This window comes from Cololabis saira, chromosome 17, assembly GCF_033807715.1.
Source record: "Cololabis saira isolate AMF1-May2022 chromosome 17, fColSai1.1, whole genome shotgun sequence".
In the NCBI taxonomy this organism is placed as follows: domain Eukaryota; kingdom Metazoa; phylum Chordata; class Actinopteri; order Beloniformes; family Belonidae; genus Cololabis; species Cololabis saira.
Window position 1 is genome coordinate 15372678 of NC_084603.1, and position 12290 is coordinate 15384967.

Consider the following 12290-nt stretch of genomic DNA (forward strand, 5'->3'; position numbering starts at 1 on the left):
TATCAAAACTATCTTGTCAGGCCTCCCTAAAGATGATGCCCAAATGTAGCGTAAACACTCTGCAACAAGCCAGTCTGCTGTGCCTGTAGCTCTGACTGGAATGTCTATGGCCGGTGCAGCGGCAGCGCAGAGCATGGGAGTGACGCATTGCGGGTACGAACGGACCAATCAGAGGCCGCGATTTCCAACCGTTACGTTTTCTGCCCCCATCACAGCAGTAGCAGAAGGTATCCCTGCGCGGCGAAATAGTGCAAAATCGAACCGTTAGGAACATTTCTGACATTTTCTTTCACTAGAATCACATTAGTGCTACGTTTTTATTTTAGTTAGTTGCCGTATTTTTTTTTTGTGAACGCAGCAATTGCTTTTTCTGAGGGATTTAGTGAGTGGAGAGTGAGGAAGTCGGCGGAGTGATATAAAAAGGGGGCGTGGTTTGGGAGAGTCGTTAAAGGCGCGTCCAGCGTAACGGCTCTCACTGTTCACAGAGACTCGCAGTGTTCACACGTCTGTCTCGCTGCGGCTTTAAACGGATTTTTATCACCCACAGCAGCTGCTAAATTAACTTTGAAATGGTAAGTAGGAGCATAATTACGTCTGTTTTGCGGTTTTTGGTAGTCTGAATTCAATTGAATACAATTCAGACCAGAAAAACTCCCGTTTTGTGCATGAAATGAAAAGTTTGCCTCTGTAGTGCCTGTTAGTTCCACAAAACAAGCTTTTTTTAAAGGATAAACGTTTTTTTAAGACTATTAAATGTGGAAATGGGCCTTATTGATAATTTTTGCATGAAATGAGACTATAGTGGTGTGCTGTGATTGAAAACTGAGCTTTTATTCCTCAACCACATGTTTTACCTGTAAACACTCTTTCAGTGCCTGCTCTTTTAAATGCATTTTTTTTTAGTCATCTATCCATATAAAGTCTGTCTCATCCTCCTGATTTTGATCCAGTGTCTTTTCTGGGACTTTTTCTCCCACAAAACTTCAAATCTTGTCTTTTATTAAGGTTTTAACCATTTTTTTTTATTTTTTAAACATGTTTCTTTATTGGGTAGTCCATGTAAAATATAAAAAAATAAAATAAATAATTAAAATAAAAGAATAAAATAAGATGAATGAATAAATAAAATTAAAAAAAAATAAAAATAAATAAGGACACAAAACTTAACATAAATCAAACTCTGACTGAAGACAATAATAATAGGAAAAATAAAGTAATAAACAAAAATACCGGACACGCAAAACAGCAACAACAAAAAAATTAAAATGAAAAAAAAAAGATAAATAAATACAAATTTAAGTAAACTGACATAAGAGGAACCCTAAAAAAAATTAGACATGGTTAGCAACAACAAAAAAAATAAATAAAAAAAAAACAAAATAAGATAGATAAATGAAAATAAACTGACATAAGAGGAACCCTAAAAAAAAATTACACATGGTTAGCAATATCATACTTCCCTGTAATTAAATTAAATCAGATTAAATTAATCTTCCAAGGATGCCAAAGAATTAACAAAAAGAATAGGTTCCCAAATATAAGAAAACGTATCAGAGCAACCCCTAATACCATATTTAATTTTCTCTAAATATAAAAATGACATCAGGTCTTTCAACCAAGAATTGGGAGATGGAGGTTTTTGGTCCTTCCATTGAAGTAAAATACGTCTACGAGCTACAAGAGAGGAAAAAGCAATTATATTAATCTCCTTCATAGTAAAACAATTAAAATCTTCAGGTACACCAAAAATAGAAATTAAAGGGCTAGAATCCACCGGTTTCTTAAGGGCTTTTGAGAGAGTATTATAGAAAGATGACCAAAATGAACATAGCTTTGGGCAGGTTTTAACCATTTTTGGTGTACTGATTATTGTGTGATTGTGTTTTGCAGGCTGATCAGCTGACAGAGGAGCAGATTGCCGGTAAGACTTCACTGCATTGTCCCTCATAACCCTCAAAAGTGGCTGCATTATGGATCCTTACAGCCCCTTTCGCTGGATTTACTCTTTTGCCTTTTAAGGCGTTTTGCAGGGCAGACTCCTGGCCATAAAGTGGGAATGAAAGAAACTGCTGTTGCCTTGTGCTTTCCTTTTTTTTTTTTTCCCCATCTGGAGAGCTGAAGAACTCCCTCTATGAAAACTTTGCATTTTTATGGTTGCCATGTAATAAATGATGTAATCTGGAGGGACGTGGTGTGTTCTCCTGAGGCGTTCACCTTTTTTATATGCTGTGTCCTTTGCCCTTTTGTTTTGAGCATCTCAAGACTACAGTATCTTCAAAATTACTTCACATCCTCCAAGATGATACTTGGATATTGTGATTTTATAACTTAAAATGGCAAATTGTGAACCCAAACACTTATATTTATTCACAGTAGTGACTTCTTTGGAGATTTGACTCCATGTATGTCCAGTCTTGTCATTTTCAGACTACATTCTGGTTGTAAATATGTAGTAATTACTATAGTTTTGGTTTAAGTAGCTGTTTAGGGTTTTTATGTGTTTGAACCCGTTCACTGGACAGATCTTTAACGATAACAAAATGGGTGTTGGTCTTTGCGTTTGTCTCAGAATGCGGAGGTTATAGTTTTTATGACAAGCTGCTGCATGCCACTGCTTGTTGCTCATTGGGCTCATCCTGCTTGGTGAGTGTGTCATTGTTTCTCGTCCCTCGCGGCCCTCGACAAACTATGCAGGCCATTATTTGTTGCTGATAATGGCCCCGACTCGGCCCCGGCTGCTCAGTCTTGTGGCTGCTGTCATTGTTTAGTCAGAAACAATTGCAAGTTGGAAGTAAAAACAGAGGGATGCATCAGCAAGTTGTGGTTTTACTGAAGTATGATGGGTTTAAAAACCCAAATGCTTCACTCTCTCCCAGATCAGGGTTTGTTTCCATCTGGTTGGACAACTCTGGCAAAGATTATGTTGCTGACACTTGCACGAGCTTTTAAGGATCACTGGCATCACTAAAGAGGCTCATCCACTCTCTTTCTAACAGAGTTCAAAGAGGCGTTTTCACTCTTTGACAAGGATGGAGATGGAACCATCACCACCAAGGAGCTTGGCACAGTTATGCGCTCTCTGGGCCAGAACCCCACGGAGGCAGAGCTGCAGGATATGATCAATGAAGTGGATGCTGACGGTGAGATCACGGTTTAACTTTTAAAACAAATCAGCCAACCGGCCCTGCGCCTTGCTCAATTCCTCCATGGGTTTTTGTCTCCAGGAAATGGAACGATAGATTTCCCAGAGTTCCTGACCATGATGGCGCGGAAGATGAAGGACACAGACAGCGAGGAGGAGATCAGAGAAGCTTTCCGAGTGTTCGACAAGGTAAATACGCCGGCACTCGCTAATCCGTGAATATTTCCAGCCCTTTCTTCTCCCTCCTGGTTATTGACTGAGCTTTTCTTCAGGACGGCAACGGCTACATCAGCGCTGCCGAGCTGCGCCACGTCATGACAAACCTGGGGGAGAAGCTGACCGACGAGGAGGTGGATGAAATGATCAGGGAAGCAGATATCGACGGAGACGGACAGGTCAACTACGAAGGTCGGTACTTGTATTTCACCTTTACATCCTGCTTTTTATTTCCTCCCATAAACACACTTTTGAGACAACTTATTTCTCTTCCCCACAGAGTTCGTACAAATGATGACGGCGAAGTGAAGGCCTTGTACAGATTTCGTATATAAATAACTTGCCTTTTTTTTCTTTGTGTAATTTATCTGTAAAATCTTAATAGCCCCCATTCGTCCCGCCCCTCCTGCTGTCCAAAGGAACTGCATGTAAACTGCATAGGCTCTTGTCCCCATGTCCCTTTTCTTTTGCTGTCATGGTGTTTTGGGGGTGACGGAACGGTCGTACAACCGGACGCCCGTGGAGGCCCCTGGGAGTCAGAACTTCGACGTTCCCCCGTCTCGAGTGCTCGGGGCCCCTCCACGCCTGGCGACATTGGAAACCTGTCAGCCGCTGGTCACTTGACAAACGCTGGCATGGAAGCAATGTGGAGGATTGAAACTCTGCATGGACTATGGACAAAGTATATATGGAAATCTCTCAGCATTGCACTACTGCAAAAAAAATGACACGGGTGTATCTCCTCGGTACTCGTACAAACTCTTTTGTATCTGCTGTTAATCTTACCATGCTTTTTAATGTTTTACTCACTTTAACTTTTTTTTTGTTGTTTTGACCTCTGGTCATGCCTCAAATAATCCATTCCAAGTTGTATATTTTTGTTTTCCAATAAAATTTACAATCTACCCAGATTTGAAAATTGTCTTGTTTTCTCAGTTGAGTTAAGTTTGTTTCCCCCACCTCCCTCCAAACTTCTGTAAGAGGACGGGATGCTCCGGCTCTGAAAGGATCGTTTTCTTTGACGCACATTGAAATGTTGACCAGCTCAAAGTTCCCTCTTGAATCCTGAAAACACCAAGGAGCATCAGCCAATGCCTCTTCATGTTCTGACGATCTAAGGTCATTGTCATTAAACTTGGGCATGTGGTGGGATCAGATCTCCGTGGATCCGTTACCCTCGCCCCCCCGGCGCATACCGACCTGCTGAAGCCGCTCACGTCTTACTGGACTCTAGCTGCAACCACACCTGCAGGTGGAACATCAAACATGGTGTAAATAAGGTGTACTTTTCTTTCTTTTTCTGAGTTTGTTACAGTAGCTTGCAGAGATACTAAGTTTGTTATTTTGAATGATAAAATAAAGCTCTATTGTGGACCTCGGTTCTGCTTCCTGTGTGGTTTCTCTGGTAGAAGCATCTTTAAACATTTACTGAAAACCTTCAGTGGCTAAAACAAGTTTGATCAGACTTAAAAATTTGTAATTTTTCTTTTCATGCTGCTGCAATGAGACTTAAAATTAATTCAAATGGATCCAAATGTACACGTCGTGCACCAAAAGCTAACTTGATTTCATCACTCCTGCTTTGAATTTGCCTTTATCTCGTGGTACGTGGAGCTGAAGGGAAAGGGGGTGTTGCCCTTTCCAAACAGCATCTCTATTTCGAGGCTTGAGTTATGGTTCTGCGTCAAAACGACGGCGTGTGGTACGCGTCGATGCAGACTACACGCCGTCACTGACGCGTGCCTCCCTTGTAACTACGCGTCGAGGCGACGGAGAGAGCTGTGATTGGTTCGCTTGGTTGCAACGCATTTCCGGTTTCCAGTTTGAAGCAGTCGTGAAATTTCGGTGCCTGTTTCTATGTGTTTTTTTTTGCTCAATAGTTGTCCTTATCTCTTTGATTCACTGTGACCGGAAAAAGTCGTATAAACCATTCAGGAAAAGATCGCAAATTAGCGGTCACGGGGGGGACTGCACCGCGGCCAAATGGAGTGACGGAGAAGTCCGACGGCATCACGGTGACGGCGTGTGCTCTGCGTTGGTTTGACGCAGAACCATAATTCAGGCTTTAGAATGAAGCTTTTTGTGATTTCAGGTCGGTGTCATCTTGTCAAAGCCAATTAAGTGAGTTTATTACATGTCTTGGTAACTTCCCAGGAAGGAAGTGGCCTCTGACGTCTCTGTTGGAGAGGACATCAGCTTCTGAGTTCAGCGAGTTGGGAGCATATTCGTATCATCCAACCGCCACCTGTGTCTTGCTCGGCTTGTATCTTAGTGTTGGGGTGGTAGCGGTCCAAGTAGCACCGTGAACCCAAACCCTGACCAGCAGCTGACCAACTCGATACGGCCAACGACGCAGGACACTATAAATCAGCATCAGGACCAGTTCTAGCCAGTTAGGTTGGGATGGATGGAATTAGTCTCCTGTTTCTTATGGGATGGGATGGGTGGGTTCTAGTCTTACACCTTACTATTTGAGGGATCATTTAATCCAGTTTCACCACTCTCTTTTTCGCAAACATAGTAAAGGTTTCACAAACTGTCTTAGGAAGTCTTTTATTATATATCAGGGTTTCTGACTTGGATCCGCTCCAATACCTGGACTGAGGTCTCGATGATCTAAAAATCAGCGGAAAATGGCATTTTGCCTTTTGGTGCATCAAACGTGAATTTGGGCTTGACCTGAGGACCTCACCTGAGGGATTTTTGAAAAGCAGCTTTATCCAAACCAAAAATCATTGACCACAGTGACACAGACTTGTCTTCAGGTGATTCTGCAGAATGTTCTGCAGGTGATGACTGAAGCCTCCGTTCAGCCCATGAATACTAAAACTGTTACCTCATCATAGTGACTCTTCACTCTTAAGGAGATGCAGTTTCCTCTAATTCAATCTGATATCGGTAAATGAAACTCAAGCTATGTGGGGTTTAGTTTTTTAATGGTTTTGCAGGACAGTAAATTAATATAAATTAATGTTACTAAATGCTACTAACGTATACGTATTTTCCGCAATATAAGGCGCACTATAAGGCGCACCTTCAATGAACGACGTATGTAAAAACCTTTTCCATATATAAGGCGCACCGCATTATAAGGCGCACTAAATATCTGGTAAAATACCGTACTATAGTGGCTGCGCTACAGGGAATGCTGCAAAATCCTACAGCAAATGCAAAAAAAAAAAAAAAGAAGAAAAGTACCGTATGTCAAACTTTATTAACAAAATAAAAACAGCTTTGCTCCGTCTCGTCAAACTCGCCATGATGCGAGTCAGCGTAGCTGCTGTTGTCTTGAACATCTGTGACGATTCCTGATGTTTTTAACGCCATTACTTTGGCGACACCAACTACATTACCCACAATCCCCCTGACTACAGTAACAGAAATTACCGTAATGATCATATATAAGGCGCACTGCTGGTTTTTGAGAAAATTAAAGGCTTTTAGGTGCGCCTTATAGTGCGGAAAATACGGTACTCACACTAAAGACCCCCATGATTCAGAGACCTGTAGATCCACCTGTAGGCGCTGATATCTCAAGGTTGTAGTTTCCTGTATGACTTTATCAGTCTCTCGCATCTGTGGAGGAATTCTCCTCTGTTCTTCTCCACAACGTTGCTTCGGTTCAGAGGCGTTTTTGGGGCCTCGGCTCTGTTAAGGTTCCACCATGGTAGCAGACCGGTAGATCAGTTCCTCGTGGCTGCAGAAAAAGCCCCGATCATCATCCCTCCACCGCCGTGTTGGACTGCAGGCATGAGCTGATCCTGCTAGACTGCTGTGCTTGGTTTTTATTTTATGTATTTATTTATTTAACCTTTATTTAACCGGGTAAGTCAGTTGAGAACAGTTTCTCATTTATTAATGACGACCGGGGCAAGAGGCAACACAAAGAGTCAAGCACATACAATCACAGCTTCCATGTTTCTATTTTTCTATTGTATCTATTGTCTCTTTGCTTTGTTCTGCTCTTTTAACTATTTTTTCTTGTTTTTATACTATTTTTTATGTACTATTCCATCAACCTGCCCAGGGACTACAGGTGGAAAATAGCAAGCTGCTACAACCTGGCACAATGCATGTTCTCTTGTACAAGATTAATGTTTTATTGTGCACTGTCCCTGTTTTGAAATAAATAAATGACAAAAAATTACAGTGAAACAAACAATCAAACACGATGTATAAAAAACACACAACACATTAAAAAAATATGAGTAAAAAGTGGTAGCGCTGCTCCGGAAGAGTTACAAACATGTGCAATGATCACAGATGAATGTTGGGAGTGTGTTTCTAAAGGAGGAGAATGGGATGAATGTGTGAAGTTTGAGTGTCAGAAAGACTGAGTGGCAGAAAGACTGAGTGGCAGAAAGACTGAGTGTCAGCGTAGACTTTCAGTTTGAGCAACTGGAAAACATCTAAAATGGGAAAGAGCTGTTGTGCGATCGACTGTACTCATAGATTTAGCAAGAAATCTGAGTTATCGTTTTACAGACTGCCGAAAAATAATCTTAAGAGAGACAAATGGATCGCTGCAATTCACAGAAACAACTGGAGTCCAGGCACCAAAACGTGGATTTGTGGTTCCCATTTTGTATCAGGTAATGTTGGATTTTTGGGTAGCTAACGTTAAACGGTCAAATCATAAAGTTCGGTGTCCTCATTACTTTAATTTCTACAACAAATCCTGCCTTGAAGTCGGACCAAGCGTCAAGACTTTTGTATGCCTTCAAGCTTTGCTTCGTGTATTTCCCCGGCGTAGAAATTAAGTACAGATAAATATCAGGAAACTGGATTCGTGGCCAAATATTAATGTCCATGGACCACTGGTTCTTGGTAACTGTACCAAATATTAATGTCCATGGACCACTGGTTCTTGGTAACTGTACCAAATATTAATGTCCATGGACCACTGGTTCTTGGTAACTGTACCAAATATTAATGTCCATGGACCACTGGTTCTTGGTAACTGTACCAAATATTAATGTCCATGGACCACTGGTTCTTGGGGTAACTGTACGGGTCACTGTCAAGTCCAACTGACGCTAATTTAAGCTGATAATTGGCTGTTATCCCGTCTTCTCCACTATTTGCAGCTGTTTTTGCCACTCAGTGTGAGTAAGGGGACTGGTCCAGTGGGGATGCGACGTCAATGCAGACCCTCTATAGGCAACAATCCACCTCAGGATTAAACGTGAGTTTCCCAGAAAAACAAGAGAAGACAATTGATTATTGAGTGAGGTGCGTTCAACTCTGCGGCGCTAGGTGGCACCACAAGCTCTTTTGCGTTGGGGTTTTTCCGATTCCGTCTTCTTTGTTCGTCTTCTTCTTCTCCTAATGTGTTGATATTCTGGCTTTTGTGGTTCGTGTCATTACCTGACGTGAGTCGCTACCCGATTTGAGTCACACATGCGCAGTCGCGTCCAACATCATCGGCCATCTTGGAAAGCAACATACGGCAACACCACTTGGACAAACTACAGTTACGTCGCCAGACTTGATAGACAAGATCTAAACACACACTTGTTTTGATATACACTACTCACAATAAGTTAGGGATATTATTATTTACATGATTGCTTTTCCTATTTGGTCTGAATTTTAATGAAATAAGTAAAAGTTCCCTATGATATTACTAATGATGAATGAGAAGAAACGCCATTTTCATTGGTTTAATATTACCCCAAAAATTCGCTCATTTTAATCAATAATCGGGTAATGACAACACTCTCTACTTCTCCACTGACTGACTGATTTCCTGCTGAAATGCACAGCGAAAAGTGGCGCATGCGTGGTAGCGACTCACATCGGGTAACGACAGTTTGTCCAAGTGGTGATGCTGTATGTTGCTTTCCAAGATGGCCGATGATGTTGGACGCCACTGCGCATGTGTGACTCAAATCGGGTAGCGACTCACATCGGGTAATGACAGTTCGTCGTCGTCACTTCCAGAAGGGGGGGCACCGGGGCAGTAGCTAGCTCGGCTAGCGTATACATGCTGGAATAACTCGGATTAGGAGCATTATCCCGCACTAAAAACTCAATCTCCAGAGCTTCACTTCAGTTCGGCTAAGGTGTAAACACGGCTGTTAAAACTTCAATATCGGTCGGATTAAAGCAACAATTCGACTTTCTGTTAGTGCATTTAAACGTACTGACTGTTGCAGACTAAGGCTGAACAGCTTGTCCAGGGAGCGGTGTGTTCAGGGACCTGGTTGTAGATGTTTGTCGTGTTACTCAGAAGGATTTCTCCCGTCAGCTCTTCCCAAACAATTCATACTTGTCCAATTTCCCTCTAATCATGCTGTCATGTCCTTTTTGTTGTTTTGTTTTGGTATTAATCTGAGCATTGCACGGTCTGACCTCGGGGTAAACTTGCTGTGCCGTGCACATCTGGGAAGATTAACGACCGCCTTCAATGTTTTCCATGTGTGAATCCTCCGTGCTCTCCGCAGAACGACGTTTAAACTGATGTGCAGGAATGATTGCCTCCCCAAGGCCGCTGCTTATGTCTTCCCCTGTTTGCACTGCATGCACATACAACTGAATGATGGGGATGAGCAGCTCCCGGCTGCAACTCTTCAATCCTCGATTTCTGTCATGGAAGTAAAAACATTATTTGTAATTTATTTATTTCAAAACAGGAACAGTGCACAATAAGACATTAATCTTGTACAAGAGAATATGCATTGTGCCAGGTTGTAGCAGCTTGCTATTTTCCACCTGTTCCACCTGGAATAGTGCACAAAAAATAGTATAGAAAAATAAAAAAGAAGTAAAAGAGCAGAACAAAGCAAAGAGACAATAGATACAATAAATATATAGAAACATGGAAGCAGATTCAACAGAGCATGGGATCTGTCAGATGTTGGCACAAGTAGCAAAAACAGCTGCAACTAGTGGAAAAGACGGGATAACAGCTGATTATCAACTTAAATTAGCGTCAGTTGGACTTGACAGTGACCCGTACAGTTACCCAAAGAACCAGTGGTCCATGGACATTAATATTTGGTACAGTTACCCAAAGAACCAGTGGTCCATGGACATTAATATTTGGTACATTTACCAAGAACCAGTGATCCATGGACATTAATATTTGGTACAGTTACCAAGAACCAGTGGTCCATGGACATTAATATTTGGTACAGTTACCAAGAACCAGTGGTCCATGGACATTAATATTTGGCCACCAATCCAGTTTCCTGATATTTATATGTACTTAATTTCTACACCAGGAAATACACGAAGCAAAGCTTGAAGGCATACAAAAGTCTTGACGCTTGGTCCGACTTCAAGGCAGGATTTGTTGGTGAAATTAAAGTGATGAGGACACCGAACTTTATGATTTGACCGTTTAACGTTAGCTACCCAAAAATCCAACATTACCTGATACAAAATGGGAACCACAAATCCACGTTTTGGTGCCTGGACTCCAGTTGTTTCTGTGAATTGCAGTGATCCATTTGTCTCTCTTAAGCTTATTTTTGGGCAGTCTGTAAAACGATAACTCAGATTTCTTGCTAAATCTATGAGTACAGTCGATCGCACAACAGCTCTTTCCCATTTTAGATGTTTTCCAGTTGCTCAAACTGAAAGTTTACGCTGACACTCAGTCTTTCTGACACTCAGTGGGTGTAACCCGCTGTGAAGTCGCATCTGTGACGTCATTGCACATTCCCTCTATACACACTTGCCTAAAAGCAACTATGATCAGATGATTTTTATTACGTTTTTATGCAAGAAAAGCAGCAACATAGGACTAACTTTGCAGTTTCACTGCAAAAACTCAAAATCTTACCAGGGATATTTGTCTTGTATTTGTCTTTGTATTTCTAGTTAAAATGTCTCATTTTTAGTCAAAAAATCTCTCACTCACTCACTCATCTTCTCCCGCTTTATCCGTTACCGGGTCGCGGGGGCAGCAGCCTCAGCAGGGATGCCCAGACTTCCTTCACCCCAGACACTTCCTCCAGCTCTTCCGGGGGGAGTCCGAGGCGTTCCCAGGCCAGCCGAGAGACATAGTCTCTCCAGCGTGTCCTGGGTTTTCCCCGGGGTCTCCTCCCGGAGGGACAAGCCTGGAACACCTCCCTAGGGAGGAGGGACATGCCTGGAACACCTCCCTAGGGAGGAGGGACATGCCTGGAACACCTCCCTAGGGAGGAGGGACATGCCTGGAACACCTCCCTAGGGAGGAGGGACATGCCTGGAACACCTCCCTAGGGAGGAGGGACATGCCTGGAACACCTCCCTAGAGAGGCGTCCAGGAGGATCCGGTACAGATATCCAAGCCACTTCAGCTGACTCCTCTCAATGTGAAGGAGCAGCGACTCCGAGCTCCTCCCGGGTGACCGAACTCCTCACCCTCTCTCTAAGGGAGTGTCCAGCCACCCTGCGGAGGAAACTCATCTCTAAGGGAGCGTCCAGCCACCCTGCGGAGGAAACTCATCTCTAAGGGAGCGTCCAGCCACCCTGCGGAGGAAACTCATCTCGGCCGCTTGTATCGATCTTGTCCTTTCGGTCACTACCCAAAGTTCGTGACCATAGGTGAGGGTAGGGGCGTAGATTGCCCGGTAAATCGAGAGCTTCGCCTTTCGACTCAGCTCCTTCTTCACCACGACGGTCCGGTACATCGACCGCATAACTGCAGACGCTGCACCGATCCGTCTGTCAATCTCACGCTCCATCGTTCCCTCACTCGTGAACAAGATCCCGAGATACTTGAACTCCTCCACCTGAGGCAGGACTTCTCCACCCACCCGGAGAAGGCACGCCACCCTTTTCCGGTCGAGAACCATGGCCTCGGTCTTGGAGGTGCTGATTCTCATCCCTGCCGCGTCGCACTCGGCCTCAAACCGCCCCAGCACATGCTGGAGGTCCCGGTCCGAAGAAGCTAACAGGACAACATCATCTGCAAAAAGCAGAGATGAAATCCTGAGGTTCC

General features: G+C 43.1%; 1 protein-coding gene across 1 annotated transcript; it reads left to right on the forward strand.

Annotated features, from left to right (window-relative positions):
* The first annotated feature begins 478 nt into the window (after positions 1 to 478).
* calm2a (calmodulin 2a (phosphorylase kinase, delta)) lies at positions 479 to 4269 on the forward strand. Its single transcript, XM_061745951.1, has 6 exons — positions 479 to 572; positions 1891 to 1921; positions 2997 to 3140; positions 3225 to 3331; positions 3415 to 3550; positions 3639 to 4269. Exons 1-6 carry the CDS (start codon positions 570 to 572, stop codon positions 3665 to 3667), a joined length of 450 nt encoding a protein of 149 aa, XP_061601935.1. The 5' UTR covers positions 479 to 569; the 3' UTR covers positions 3668 to 4269.
* The last annotated feature ends 8021 nt before the right edge of the window (positions 4270 to 12290 follow it).

Bases quoted from the DNA above. Each gene is read 5' to 3' on its own strand.
- calm2a (XM_061745951.1), top strand. The intron at 1,922-2,996 runs GTAAGACTTCAC...TCTTTCTAACAG, and splicing joins GACAGAGGAGCAGATTGCCG to AGTTCAAAGAGGCGTTTTCA. The intron at 3,551-3,638 runs GTCGGTACTTGT...TCTTCCCCACAG, and splicing joins CGGACAGGTCAACTACGAAG to AGTTCGTACAAATGATGACG.